The sequence below is a fragment of the Pagrus pagrus genome (assembly GCF_965226575.1).
Source record: "Pagrus pagrus genome assembly, chromosome: 9".
Lineage (NCBI taxonomy): Eukaryota > Metazoa > Chordata > Actinopteri > Spariformes > Sparidae > Pagrus > Pagrus pagrus.
In genome coordinates this window covers 6,327,761-6,341,608 of record NC_140193.1, presented here as the reverse complement: position 1 = coordinate 6,341,608, position 13,848 = coordinate 6,327,761, and the positions used below count along the sequence as shown (strand labels likewise).

The window sequence follows — 13,848 nt, the reverse complement described above, 5'->3', positions numbered from 1 at the left end:
TTTTTTTTTCAAAACATACCGAACGCTCAACACGACATGGCAGAGGTGGAAACAAATGGAAAAATGGAATAATGAACAGATTTCATATGAAAACAACTATTATTCTCCGTTAAGTTCAAACACAATATCCACTCAACAATAACACAAACATGCCCTGATTATCAATCAAGGTGATCAAGTAATTTTATTAAACGTATTTCTTTCCTAGATTACCGGATTTTTGGCCCAATGTATTTACATTACGAGCCCGTTTCTGCAAGACAGAACTCTCGTCATTCAAACTGCAACTTCAGGTGTTTCGTGAAAACGTTAAAAAATGTCTATACAATAAACAAATGGTGGAAATAGACATGAATTGTTAGACGTAAGTAATTAACAGCTGTTGTTTAGATGATCCTGTCTGCAGCCTGAAGCTATATATAAGTTTGAGATGACGCGTGGCTGTTACGGAAGCCCTGAAGGGGCAAGAGAGGGAAGGATTTTCTTTTCTGGTGATCCATTTTTTAAGTCTCTGTTGTGTTTATGACTGGAGACTGGTGGAAAAAAGATGCCTAGGGATTTTTTTTTTTTTTTTTTCAGGAGAATAATTTTTTTCATGTGTGAAACCAAGTCGGAAAAAAAAATAAAAAAAAAAAATTGAGGAAAGACAAATCCTAAATTTGCTGAAACTCCTGAATTTTTCCTGATTTTCTCTCCTGAATTATAAATAACAAGAAAAAAAAAATCAATCAAAAGAATTCAGGAGATTTATTATTATTATTTTTTTATTTCTTCAAGGAATTTTTTTCACTCAGTTTCACACACGAAAAAAAAAAATCTCCTTGGAGAAAAAACAAAATCCAGTGTGTTTTTTTCACGTTTACACGGACTAACATTAAAAAATTAAGAAACGTAGAAAGGTTGTTGTTGCATTTTTTTTCACCAGTTGTCAAGTTTTAAACACAGGACAGAAATAATATATATAATCTATATAATTTTCCTCATTTTGCCCCTCAGGGCTTCCGTAGATGTCGTCAACTGGACATTAACATTACGTTTTCTATGGTGTAATACTTTTGTCTGAGTACACTCGATGTCACAACAGCTGCAGCCATAAGTGATCAACCGGGGACGTTTCACTGTGATATCTAGCAGTTAGTTTCTTGTAGTGTCTCCCCACTACACCTGGAGTGGACAAGATCAGGTCTGACAGTTATACAGTCCAGATATAATCTTAGAGTTTGTTTTACCTTCAGAAACTGAGCAATTAAATCAGATGTCTCTTCACATGCATCGTGGCCGGGTTGCATTCAAACTACTGTACGTAAAACTGAACTCGCACTCCACTTGTTTCATGAATCAAACCACATTTTTTTTTCCCACTAGTGAAGTCATTTAATCTTTACAGTATTGAAATCAGATATTTATTGTCACAAATACACATTCGGCTTACACCTCAAGTCAGACAGTCAGCAGATCACTTACACACAAAAACATTATTTACATCCAAACTGCAATTTGTATTATGATGATAAAGGAACCATTTCTTCACACTCTTGACTATGACACATTTTATATATGAACAATAAATGTAAATCCTTAAATGCAAAGTTACTGAAAGAAAATCCATCACAACCCTGTTTAAACCTCTTTTATAGACATACGGTTTGTAAATATGTAAGCAACGTCAATGTTACAACTTAAAAGCAAAGTAATAATCAATCTCTGTCAATTAGGCCGGCGATGACAGACGGATGATGTCACTCACGGATCACCTGTGAAATATGAGGAGAAAGAGTTAGACGGAGGGCCGGAGGGCGTCGGTCAGCATGTTCGGCCTGATTCTGTCAAAATCTACACCTGTCTGCTGCAAACTGTCCATGTCAGCTGTTACTTAACATATTGACATATTATTAATTAGAATCTGCAGCTAATAACGTCAAGGATCATTCCATGAAAACTGAGCTCCTAAAGTCAAAGCCAGACCTTTTTAGCTTTGACCTCTAAAAATAAATCAGTGTCACTTAAGACCTGTCAGCAGTGTGGACAGAAGCTGTGAATAGTTCGACCAGCGAAGGATTTTCTCTTCTCAGTAGTGTCAAACTTAAGAAAAAGTGCAGCTAACGTATTAAAGTATTAATTGGTACAAGTGAAAAGTACTTGAGTAAAAGTCCGAAAGTATCTGATATTAACTGTACTTCAGTATGAAAAGTACAGGTAAAAGTAAATTAAAAAATATATTAACATGTATTTATTTACTGTATAATATGTGTCAACTGATAACTGGCCTAGCCGGTTATTGGATCAGAAAGTTAGTATTTTCAGGTATCAGAATCAGTATTTTGTTTTGTTTAATCTAATTGCAGACTTTTTTTTTTTTTTTTTTTCAAATGTGCTGCTTTGGCTCTGAGTCAATCTGCAAAGTAACTAGTAACTAAAGTTATCAAATACATGTAGTGGAGCAAAAAGTACAATATTTGCCTCCATTATGTGGTGGAGTGGAAGTATGAAGTAGAAGAAAATGGAAATACTCAAGTAAAATACAAGAACCTCAAAATGCGCTTAATTGCAGTACTTAATTAAATGTACTTAGTTACATTACATCTCTGCTTCTCAGATTGTTTTATTTGAATGATTTTTAAAGACAGAAAAAGACTTAAAACTGGAGCAAAGTCAGAAAAAGTTAAATTTTGTGCAACAGAAACACCTGTTTTTTCTTCCTTTTACTCATATTGTGACCACTGAGATTTATCTCTTGACCCCTCACGACCTTCAGCTTGGGAGCTGCTGGTTTAAGCTCAATTTAAAACTTGCTGCAGATGTTGACTTTTGGATTCCTTCAACCTCTGGATACTTTTGACAATCCTGAAATCGATTTCTGATTAAGCTAAAGACCTGAAAAAAGTCATCATCCCCCAGCTGTAAGTACATCATTCTAGCTTAATAACGCTGTGTGACTACAGAAACGTCACAAGTAGCAGCAATAATGATGCATTGATTCAAGATGGCATCCTAATGCAGTTTTTATTTATCAAATGAATAAACCAAAGGCAGGTTTTTGCATTAGAAGCATAAAAACCCTCATAAATCCTTCAGTCTGGTTCTGAACTATCAGGATGGCGTGTTAAAGTAGGTTACATGACTGGGCACCGTCCATGTAGCACACAGTCATAAATACAGTAGATGTTTTGGCTGCTGGAGCGCAGCATTCTGTAAATGGTATAAAGTGTTTATGGTCCGACTCGATGTGCGAGCATGCAGGTCAAGCAGCAGCAGCAGAGAGCGCAAACCCACGAGAACCTTCTCAAGCTATTTCAGATGTGTAGGAGAAACTATTTTTAGTTTTATTATGTTGGCTTTAGACTAAAGAGTATTATGTTCAATCATCTGGCCCAGGTAGTGAATTCATTTGGATTGGTTTTATAGGGCGAGGAGAAGCATCACGACTAACGCTCAGCCTGGAGAAATTAAAACGGTCGGAAGGTATTTCAATTTCCATTTCTACTCCACTACACCAGAGACAAATCCTGTACTTTTTACTTTACTACGTTTAGTAGTTACCTTTTGTAATAGCAGATTGTTTGTGCTTCCTTGTACCTGTGCCGCCCCTTCCTGTCACTCATGTCCCCTATATGCATCTAATGACTGCCATCAAGTGTCCGATATAATACTGCATGTGTCTAATCAAAGTAACATAACATATAAACAACAATAAACAGAAATGGCTCCTTCACCTTTAGTTTCTTGTTACTTTGCAGATTCAGGTTTGTAACACAACATATAATCAACAATAAATGATGATGATGATGTTACAGTTTAAGATTCACAAGGTACGCAGCACTACAGGAAGTCATTAGCTCTCCACCTTTAGCAGCTGTAACATTAAAGTAATGTACATATTAATCATAATCAATATATCATACTAAAATGTGCCACTGTGCATATTAAGTACTTTTACTTTCTGTACTTAAAGTATGTGTTGATGCTCGTACTTTTGGACTTTTACTCAAGTAAAAATGTAAATGTTACAGAGTATTTGTACACAGTGGTACTGCTACTTTGACGTAATTCACCACTGATCTCAGTCTATACAATATAATCACTGGCAGTGGAGAAAGATTAGATTTTCTCTGACATACACTATGCATGGGACAGACCCATGACTTTGTTATTACTTCCATCTAGTGGTGATTCTTCTGTATTACACCACCAGGCTACAAATGTAATGCTTCACCAGTTTGTCAGCTAGATGGCAGTAAGGAGCCTGACTTCTCCCCCTACAGGTGCATGTGACTGTGATAAATGATAAATAATGAGCTATTGAGAACTTCATTTTGTCTTGTGTGTGAATGCTCTGAGATCATCTTACATAAATGCAACACTGTGATAACTTGAAACTAAAGCATAATTCATCCCTGCAGCCTTATATGAATCCCACATGTAGGTAGATAAATCCATAAGTCCATAAATCAGCATCCATAAGTACAGTTAAAATGTAAATACATTCGAAAAGAAATGTAAAACCTCAGATAAAACCTCTACTCCTTCCACTTACTGAGTACTCGCAGCTGGGCCGTGCTTTTTGCCTTCCCAGAGGTGAACTCCACCTCTCCGCTCATGTCCGGGGAGGTCTGTCGCAGGGTCAGCCTGTGGACCGTGCCCATCTTCTCGAGTCGCACCTGAGAGCTCGACTGCAGAGGCTCCCCGTTCAGACTCCACACGGGAGCTTTGACGACAGGGGCTGAGAGCTCACATTCAAAGCAGGCGTCATCGGGGGCCATCACCTCCACATCCTTCAGCTCTCTGACCATTACCAGGGACTGGGCTGAGTCACAGCACAGAGGAGAGAGAACGCTGTCAGCTTGCAACGCTTATTTTTAACAGTAAACGTCATGTTCTTAAGAGTAACAAACTCCTGAATGCACATCTTTAACCTGACATCCACAGGCTGAAATGAAGGAGTACAGTCGCAGGGGTGGACAGTAATAAAGTACATTTACTTGAGCACTGTACTGAAGTATTTGTACCTTAGCTGAGTATGTAATAAGTAGTAATTTTTCCAGAAACTTGCATCATTTACTTCACTACATTTCTCTGAAGGTTCCCATTACTTTGAGGCCGAACTTTGAAGTCAGAGGATGATTTATCTTTTTCTTTTCTACAATGTGATCGGCCATACGCTGTATTCATCACAGGAGTGAAAACGAGTTCTCCTCCTACGTCTTTCAGTCAAGTTCAGAGTGCTTGCTGTATTTTTTGAGCAGTTAAGTTTGAACTTGGTGGAAGTGATGATTTCTGTGGCAGATGAAGATGACGTTTCCTCGCCACCACTGCACCCATGGCCTACGTGAAGTCCATGTTTATAATGAAGATTCATATCGTTCATTCAATATACCACAAACATAAACTCCATCATTTCATCCCTGTCCGACCTGAGAAAGCTAAAGCCTAAAAGAAGCTGTCTGTGCTTGTAGAAGGTGCAGTTTTTATGCCATGGTTGGTCAAATCAAACGACTTTTTATAGATTTTTATATATTTGCCCATCAAGTTGTCAAGTTGGGTCTGAATCCGCTGCTGACACATGCTAATAGTTAGCTTTTGGCTTCAATCTCGTCAAATAAACAAAGTACTATTAGTAGGGATCGATACCAAAACCCAGTATCAAACAGGCCTGAGGTCTAAATACCACAATGTTCTCACATTCAACATAAAATGTAATTTTCAATGTCATTCATGACAGCGTCGGCCAGCTAAATGGAAGAAAGCAATCATTATTATCATTAATTATTGAGCCCTTTCATTTTCCTTCTGTGACCTGTCAATATGTGCTCTATGAAAAAGGCCTGTTGTTATTCTTTAGGTGAAAAATGTCATCATTTGTCATGTAAGTGCAACGTTCATAGGACACTTTAACAAAAATTATATATATATTATTGGTATGTGTCCAGAGGAAGACAAATGTGAAAGGACAGGGATGTGAAAATGGGATTAAATCTTATGCGAACACCTCGCTGTATCTTTACTTTGCCACTAGATGGAGCTGTGAGGTTAAGTATGAGCTCCTCCCTCCTCCTGTTGCACTCCCATCAGGAGTTTATAACACTCTTTGTGTGTGTTGCTTGGAAAAGGAAGCTTTGTTGTTGGGTTATGAAAACTTCCTGTTATTTGTCACTTCAACCTATACATGTGGGATTTTTTAAGACCATACACATACTAATAAAAAGAGCAGGACAGTATAACAACATCCCAACATTGAGAGTCGTGCACTGAAACATGCAAATAAATAAATAAAATAAAAAATGTCTGTAAACCGGGATCTCTCTTACCCTCCACTGTCAGTTTTGCAGAGCACGTATACTCTCCAACCTGCACACTGTACGTGCCGTCGTCTTCTAGCGCCACCTGCTGGATGATCAGTTTGCGATAACAGCCTTCGCTGCAGATCTCGAAGCGCTCGGAGGGCAGGATGACGTTGACGCCTTTGTACCAGCGGATGCTGCATCTGGGGTTGGACACGGTGCAGTCGAGGATCACGCGGCTCTTCTCGAGGGCCGTCTTATCCTGCAGAGGTTTAACGATGTTGACAGGAAGCTCTGAAAAAGGACAAAGTGCAATTCAGATTAAGGTTTTACAGTTTAACTGGGTGACAGAAGACATTAAATACACTCTGACTTGATGAAAGACTTTACAGGCGTGTTTCCACACTTTGTTCAACAACTTATACACATACTTCATTTGTTACATTTGTTAATATATATTTATACCTTCCACCTCCAGGTAAGACACAGATTCAATGTGTCTGGCGACAAACTTGATCTCTCCGGAGTCTTCTGGTCGCACGTTGCACATAAGAAGAAAGTGTTTGGTCCCTGAAAGAAGAATTAAAATGTCAAGGTGATATCCAGACACATCATTTCTTTCCATTTCTATTAATGTCTCCTCTTTAGTTTTTGTATTTCATTGTTTTTGAGTGTCAGATCATGGTTAACCTCTCTCTTCGGCAGACATTTGCACACCCTGTGAATGATGTGTTTGTGATTTTGCAGCTGACCTTCTTGGCGGATCTTGATGGTGCTGGTTGGTTGTATCCTCTCCCCGTTCTTGTACCATTCTCCCGGCACATCCTCCACCGAGATCTCACAAACAAACACCGCGTTCTGATCCTCCTGGATGTCCAGGTCCTCGAGGCCCTGCTGTATCAGCAGCTCGCGCTCTGCAGAGACAATTAACATCAAAGGATATTTAATATTACAATGGGAACCTATTAATAATTCAAAATGCAAGCGTAGAATGGAGCTGGCACGTCTGCGCTACATGATCACCCTTCTTTAATACTGAGCTAACTGCCATGGCACTAAAGTCGTCTATTGTTGTACTGTCATTTGCTCTAAGCCCGGCTCTGGTTCAACAGGCAGCACTCCCTCCTATTATTACAAAAGGAACTAAAATTAAAATTAAAATGTAATATTTGTCATACATAACAGAATTATGCACATCGTAGTAAATACTGTTAGCAATCTAGCTACAAGGTAAAATCTGACAAGGTGATTTTACCTCAAAAACACCAGTGAAGTCAATTAAATTCAAGTTGTAAGAGCTGAACTACTTGGCGATTTTGAGGAAATCGGTTTACTTGATTTCTTTTAAGTAAAGTCAACTTTTTAAAATTAACAGTGCACTAATAGTAACTAGAAAAATTGTATTTCCTGCGAAAATACAGTGTGAATGCTGATTGCTGAAGTGATTTTGCAAAATCTGCTGAATGTACTGGAAAACACTTGCCTAATGCATAAAACATGCATAAAACTATGAGAATGAATAGTCAAGAATTTGCAGGAAAACCTGATTTTTTCAAAAGCTGAAAAGGCAGAAAATCTGAACATTTTGATAGCTGAACAGTTTCTCTAGCTGAACATCAAGCTGAACATTTTGATAGCTGAACAGTTTCTCTAGCTGAACATGAAGCTGAATACTTGAAAAAGCTGAAAAGGCAGAAAGCTGAATATTTGAAAAGGATGAAAAGGTTGAAAAGCTGAAAAGTGCAAGGTTGAAAGAGCTTAAAAAGCTGACGATTTTGATAGTTGAATGGTTTCTATGGCTGAACATAAAGCTGAATATTTGAAAAAGCTGAAAAGGCTGAAAAGCTGAAAGTAATAGGCTGAAAGAGCTTTAAAAGCTGAACAGTTTGACAGCCAGACAGTTTCTGTAGCTGCACATATGCTGGAGCAGTAGCAGAACCAAAGTTGAAAATGTCCCCATAAGAATGAATGGGAAAACACCTCCCAAACAGCTGCAGGTTTAGAAAAAAGTGTAATGGTTATGGCCAAAATATGTATACAGTGAGTAACAGGAGACATTGCTGAACCATGTGATGTATTTTTTATTTCTGTAGAGTGAAAAATGAGGGCACAAGAGCGAGAGACAAAACCGGTACCGTCTGCTCCACTCCAGAAATTTAGGCTCAAAGTTAACACTGCGGCTTATGGGGGAGTTGCTGGAGTGCTTGTCACTCGAGGGCTTCTACAGCCAAAAGTTTAAGTCGCACATCTGAAATAAGACCATCATATGAAAGCCAACAAGATTTCCTACATTTCTATGTATATATTGTCTATGTGAAGTAAAAGCTGTGGGACCCAAATCAAGCTGAAGAGAGTTTTTTCTAAAGTTTTTACAGCTGCTCTCCACTCTAGCGATGATGTCACCCACTCTAGCTCACGCAATACACACCCATTATAAACCCAGAAGACGAGCTAAAAATCCTTCAAACTAAAACTGTGATAATTTCAAAACCATAAAAGATTTTCAAAAACTAAACCTATGTCTAATAGTTGAAGGTCTTGTGACTATTTTAAAGTTGGAATGGTGTCTCTAGCTCAAAGTATGAGGGAGCAGAAGAGGTTCAAAGTGGATGAGTTTTGAGGAGGATTTGAAGATTTTCCCATTTGCTTCCATATTAAATTTTTTTTTGAAAAAGCTGAATATTTGAAAAGGTTGAAAAGTTAAAAAGCTGAAAAGTACAAGGCTGAAAGAGCTTAAAAAGCTGAACATTTTGATAGTTGAACGGTTTCTATAGCTGAACGTATGCTGAAGCAGTAGCAGAATGAAATGTGAGAAAATCCCCATAAGGATGAATGGGAAAAAATTTTGGTTTTAGTTTTGAAAAAGCTGAATATTTGAAAAAGTTGAAAAGCTAAAAAGCTGAAAAGTACAAGGCTGAAAGAGCATAAATAGCTGAACATTTTGATAGTTGAACGGTTTCTATAGCTGAACGTATGCTGAAGTAGTAGCAGAATGAAATTTGACAAAATCCCCATAAGGATGAATGGGGAAAATTTTGCAGAAAAAGCTGAATATTTCCAAAAGTATAAAAGATAGAGAAAAGAAAAATACACGCCATCATGTCCTTAACGAGCTGGACATTTTGATAGTTGAATGGTTTGTGTAGCTCAAAATTTGTAGGAGGAGAAGCGAGCCAAAAAACGTACGGAATCAGGAATAACTAGAAAAATTGTATTTCCTGCGAAAATACAGTGTGAATGCTGATTGCTGAAGTGATTTTGCAAAATCTGCTGAATGTGCTAGAAAACACTTGCCTAACGCAAGCTATAGCTGAACATGAAGCTGAATATTTTGATAGTTGAATGGTTTCTATAGCTGAACATGAAGCTGAATGTTTTGATAGTTGAACAGTTTCTCTAGCTGAACATAAAGCTGAATGTTTTGATAGTTGAACGGTTTCTATAGCTGAACATAAAGCTGAATGTTTTGATAGTTGAATGGTTTCTATAGCTGAACATAAAGCTGAATGTTTTGATAGTTGAATGGTTTCTATAGCTGAACATAAATCTGAATATTTTGATAGTTGAATGGTTTCTATAGCTGAACATAAAGCTGAATATTTTGATAGTTGAATGGTTTCTATAGCTGAACATTAAGCTGAATGTTTTGATAGTTGAATGGTTTCTATAGCTGAACATAAATCTGAATATTTTGATAGTTGAATGGTTTCTATAGCTGAACATAAAGCTGAATATTTGAAAAAGCTGAAAAGGTTGAAAAGGCTGAAAAGGTTGAAAAGCTGAAAAGGTTGAAAAGCTGAAAGTAATAGGCTGAAAGAGCTTAAAAAGCTGAACAGTCTGACAGCCAAACAGTTTCTGTAGCAGCACATATGCTGGAGCAGTAGCAGAACCAAAGTTGAAAATGTCCCCATAAGAATGAATGGGAAAACACCTCCCGAACAGCTACAGGTTTAGGAAAAAGTGTAATGGTTATGGCCAAAATATGTATACAGTGAGTAACAGGAGACATTTCTGAACCATGTGATGTATTTTTTATTTCTGAAGAGTGAAAAATGAGGGCACAAGAGCGAGAGACAAAACCGGTACCGTCTGCTCCACTCCAGAAATTTAGGCTCAAAGTTAACATTGCGGCTTATGGGGGAGTTGCTGGAGTGCTTGTCGCTCGAGGGCTTCTACAGCCAAAAGTTTAAGTCGCACATCTGAAATAAGATGATCATATGAAAGCCAACAAGATTTCCTACATTTCTATGTATATATTGTCTATGTGAAGTAAAAGCTGTGGGACCCAAATCAAGCTGAAGAGAGTTTTTTCTAAAGTTTTTGCAGCTGCTCTCCACTCTAGCGATGATGTTCCGCACTCTAGCTCACGCAATACACACCCATTATAAACCCAGAAGATGAGCTAAAAATCCTTAAAACTAAAACTGTGATAATCTCAAAACCGTAAAAGATTTTCAAAAACTGAAAATCAAGTTCAATAGTTCAAGGTCTTGTGAATAGTTTAAAGTTGGAATGGTGTCTCTAGCTCAAAGTATGAGGGAGCAGAAGAGGTTCAAAGTGGATGAGTTTTGAGGAGGATTTGAGGATTTTCCCATTTGTTTCCATGTTAAATTTTTTTTTGAAAAAGCTGAATATTTGAAAAAGTTGAAAAGCTAAAAAGCTGAAAAGAACAAGGCTGAAAGAGCTTAAAAAGCTGAACATTTTGATAGTTGAACGGTTTCTATAGCTGAACGTATGCTGAAGTAGTAGCAGAATGAAATTTGAAAAAATCCCCATAAGGATGAATGGGAAAAAATTTTGGTTTTAGTTTTGAAAAAGCTGAATATTTGAAAAAGTTGAAAAGTTAAAAAGCTGAAAATTGATAGGCTGAAAGAGCACAAATAGCTGAACATTTTGATAGTTGAACGGTTTCTATAGCTGAATGTATGCTGAAGTAGTAGCAGAGCGAAATTTGAGAAATTCCCCATAAGGATGAATGGGGAAAATTTTGCAGAAAAAGCTGAATATTTCCAAAAGTATGAAAGATAGAAAAAAGAAAAATGGATGCCATAATGTCCTTAATGAGCTGAACATTTTGATAGTTGAATGGTTTCTGTAGCTCAAAATTTGAAGGAGTTGAAAAGAGCCAAAAAACGTACGGAATCATGAATAATAATAATAATAATAATAATAAATTCCAGAAGAACAATAGTGTGAATGCTTTGAAGCATTCACACTAATAATAACTAGAAAAATTGTATTTCCTGCGAAAATACAGTGTGAATGCTGATTGCTGAAGTGATTTTGCAAAATCTGCTGAATGTGCTAGAAAACACTTGCCTAACGCAAGCTATAGCTGAACATGAAGCTGAATATTTTGATAGTTGAACAGTTTCTCTAGCTGAACATAAAGCTGAATGTTTTGATAGTTGAACGGTTTCTATAGCTGAACATAAAGCTGAATGTTTTGATAGTTGAATGGTTTCTATAGCTGAACATAAAGCTGAATGTTTTGATAGTTGAACGGTTTCTATAGCTGAACATAAATCTGAATATTTTGATAGTTGAATGGTTTCTATAGCTGAACATGAAGCTGAATGTTTTGATAGTTGAACAGTTTCTCTAGCTGAACATAAAGCTGAATGTTTTGATAGTTGAACGGTTTCTATAGCTGAACATAAAGCTGAATGTTTTGATAGTTGAATTGTTTCTATAGCTGAACATAAATCTGAATATTTTCATAGTTGAATGGTTTCTATAGCTGAACATAAAGCTGAATATTTTGATAGTTGAATGGTTTCTATAGCTGAACATTAAGCTGAATGTTTTGATAGTTGAATGGTTTCTATAGCTGAACATAAATCTGAATATTTTGATAGTTGAATGGTTTCTATAGCTGAACATAAAGCTGAATATTTGAAAAAGCTGAAAAGGTTGAAAAGGCTGAAAAGGTTGAAAAGCTGAAAAGGTTGAAAAGCTGAAAGTAATAGGCTGAAAGAGCTTAAAAAGCTGAACAGTTTGACAGCCAAACAGTTTCTGTAGCAGCACATATGCTGGAGCAGTAGCAGAACCAAAGTTGAAAATGTCCCCATAAGAATGAATGGGAAAACACCTCCCAAACACCTGCAGGTTTAGAAAAAAATGCAATGGTTATGGCCAAAATATGTATACAGTGAGTAACAGGAGACATTGCTGAACCATGTGATGTGTTTTTTATTTCTGTAGAGTGAAAAATGAGGGCACAACAGCGAGAGACAAAACCGGTACCGTCTGCTCCACTCCAGAAATTTAGGCTCAAAGTTAACATTGCGGCTTATGGGGGAGTTGCTGGAGTGCTTGTCGCTCGAGGGCTTCTACAGCCAAAAGTTTAAGTCGCACATCTGAAATAAGATGATCATATGAAAGCCAACAAGATTTCCTACATTTCTATATATATATTGTCTATGTGAAGTAAAAGCTGTGGGACCCAAATCAAGCTGAAGAGAGTTTTTTCTAAAGTTTTTGCAGCTGCTCTCCACTCTAGCGATGATGTCACCCACTCTAGCTCACGCAATACACACCCATTATAAACCCAGAAGATGAGCTAAAAATCCTTAAAACTAAAACTGTGATAATTTCAAAACCGTAAAAGATTTTCAAAAACTGAAAATCAAGTTCAATAGTTCAAGGTCTTGTGGATAGTTTAAAGTTGGAATGGTGTCTCTAGCTCAAAGTATGAGGGAGAAGAAGAGGTTGAAAGTGGATGAGTTTTGAGGAGGATTTGAGGATTTTCCCATTTGTTTCCATGTTAAATTTTTTTTTGAAAAAGCTGAATATTTGAAAAAGTTGAAAAGCTAAAAAGCTGAAAAACACAAGGCTGAAAGAGCTTAAAAAGCTGAACATTTTGATAGTTGAACGGTTTCTATAGCTGAACGTATGCTGAAGTAGTAGCAGAATGAAATTTGAAAAAATCCCCATAAGGATGAATGGGAAAAAATTTTGGTTTTAGTTTTGAAAAAGCTGAATATTTGAAAAAGTTGAAAAGTTAAAAAGCTGAAAATTGATAGGCTGAAAGAGCACAAATAGCTGAACATTTTGATAGTTGAACGGTTTCTATAGCTGAACGTATGCTGAAGTAGTAGCAGAGCGAAATTTGAGAAATTCCCCATAAGGATGAATGGGGAAAATTTTGCAGAAAAAGCTGAATATTTCCAAAAGTATGAAAGATAGAAAAAAGAAAAATGGATGCCATAATGTCCTTAATGAGCTGAACATTTTGATAGTTGAATGGTTTCTGTAGCTCAAAATTTGAAGGAGTTGAAAAGAGCCAAAAAACGTACGGAATCATGAATAATAATAATAACTAGAAAAATTGCATTTCCTGCGAAAATACAGTGTGAATGCTGACGGCTGAAGTGATTTCGCAAAATCTGCTGAATGTGCTGGAAAACACTTGCCTAATCCACAAAACATGCATAAAACTATGAGAATGAATAGTCAAGAATTTGCAGGAAAAGCTGATTTTTTTCAGAAGCTGAAAAGGCAGAAAGGCTGAAAAGTACAAGGTTGAAAAAGCTTAAAAAGCTGAACATTTTGATAGTTGAACGGTTTC

The 13,848-nt window shown here is 37.0% G+C and overlaps 1 protein-coding gene across 14 annotated transcripts in view; it reads right to left on the bottom strand.

Annotated features, from left to right (window-relative positions):
* Window positions 1–113: 113 nt before the first annotated feature.
* obsl1b (obscurin like cytoskeletal adaptor 1b) overlaps window positions 114–13,848 on the bottom strand; it is a 42,039-nt gene continuing 28,304 nt past the window's right edge. For all 14 annotated transcript variants that reach the window (XM_084361950.1, XM_084361959.1, XM_084361957.1 and 11 more), the window contains 5 exons: window positions 7,031–7,192; window positions 6,744–6,848; window positions 6,306–6,572; window positions 4,535–4,804; window positions 114–1,754 (listed from right to left, as the gene is read on the bottom strand). In XM_084361950.1, coding sequence (XP_084218076.1) covers window positions 1,744–1,754; window positions 4,535–4,804; window positions 6,306–6,572; window positions 6,744–6,848; window positions 7,031–7,192 — 815 coding nt within the window. In that variant the 3' untranslated portion in view covers window positions 114–1,743. The remainder of the gene's footprint in view (window positions 1,755–4,534; window positions 4,805–6,305; window positions 6,573–6,743; window positions 6,849–7,030; window positions 7,193–13,848) is intronic.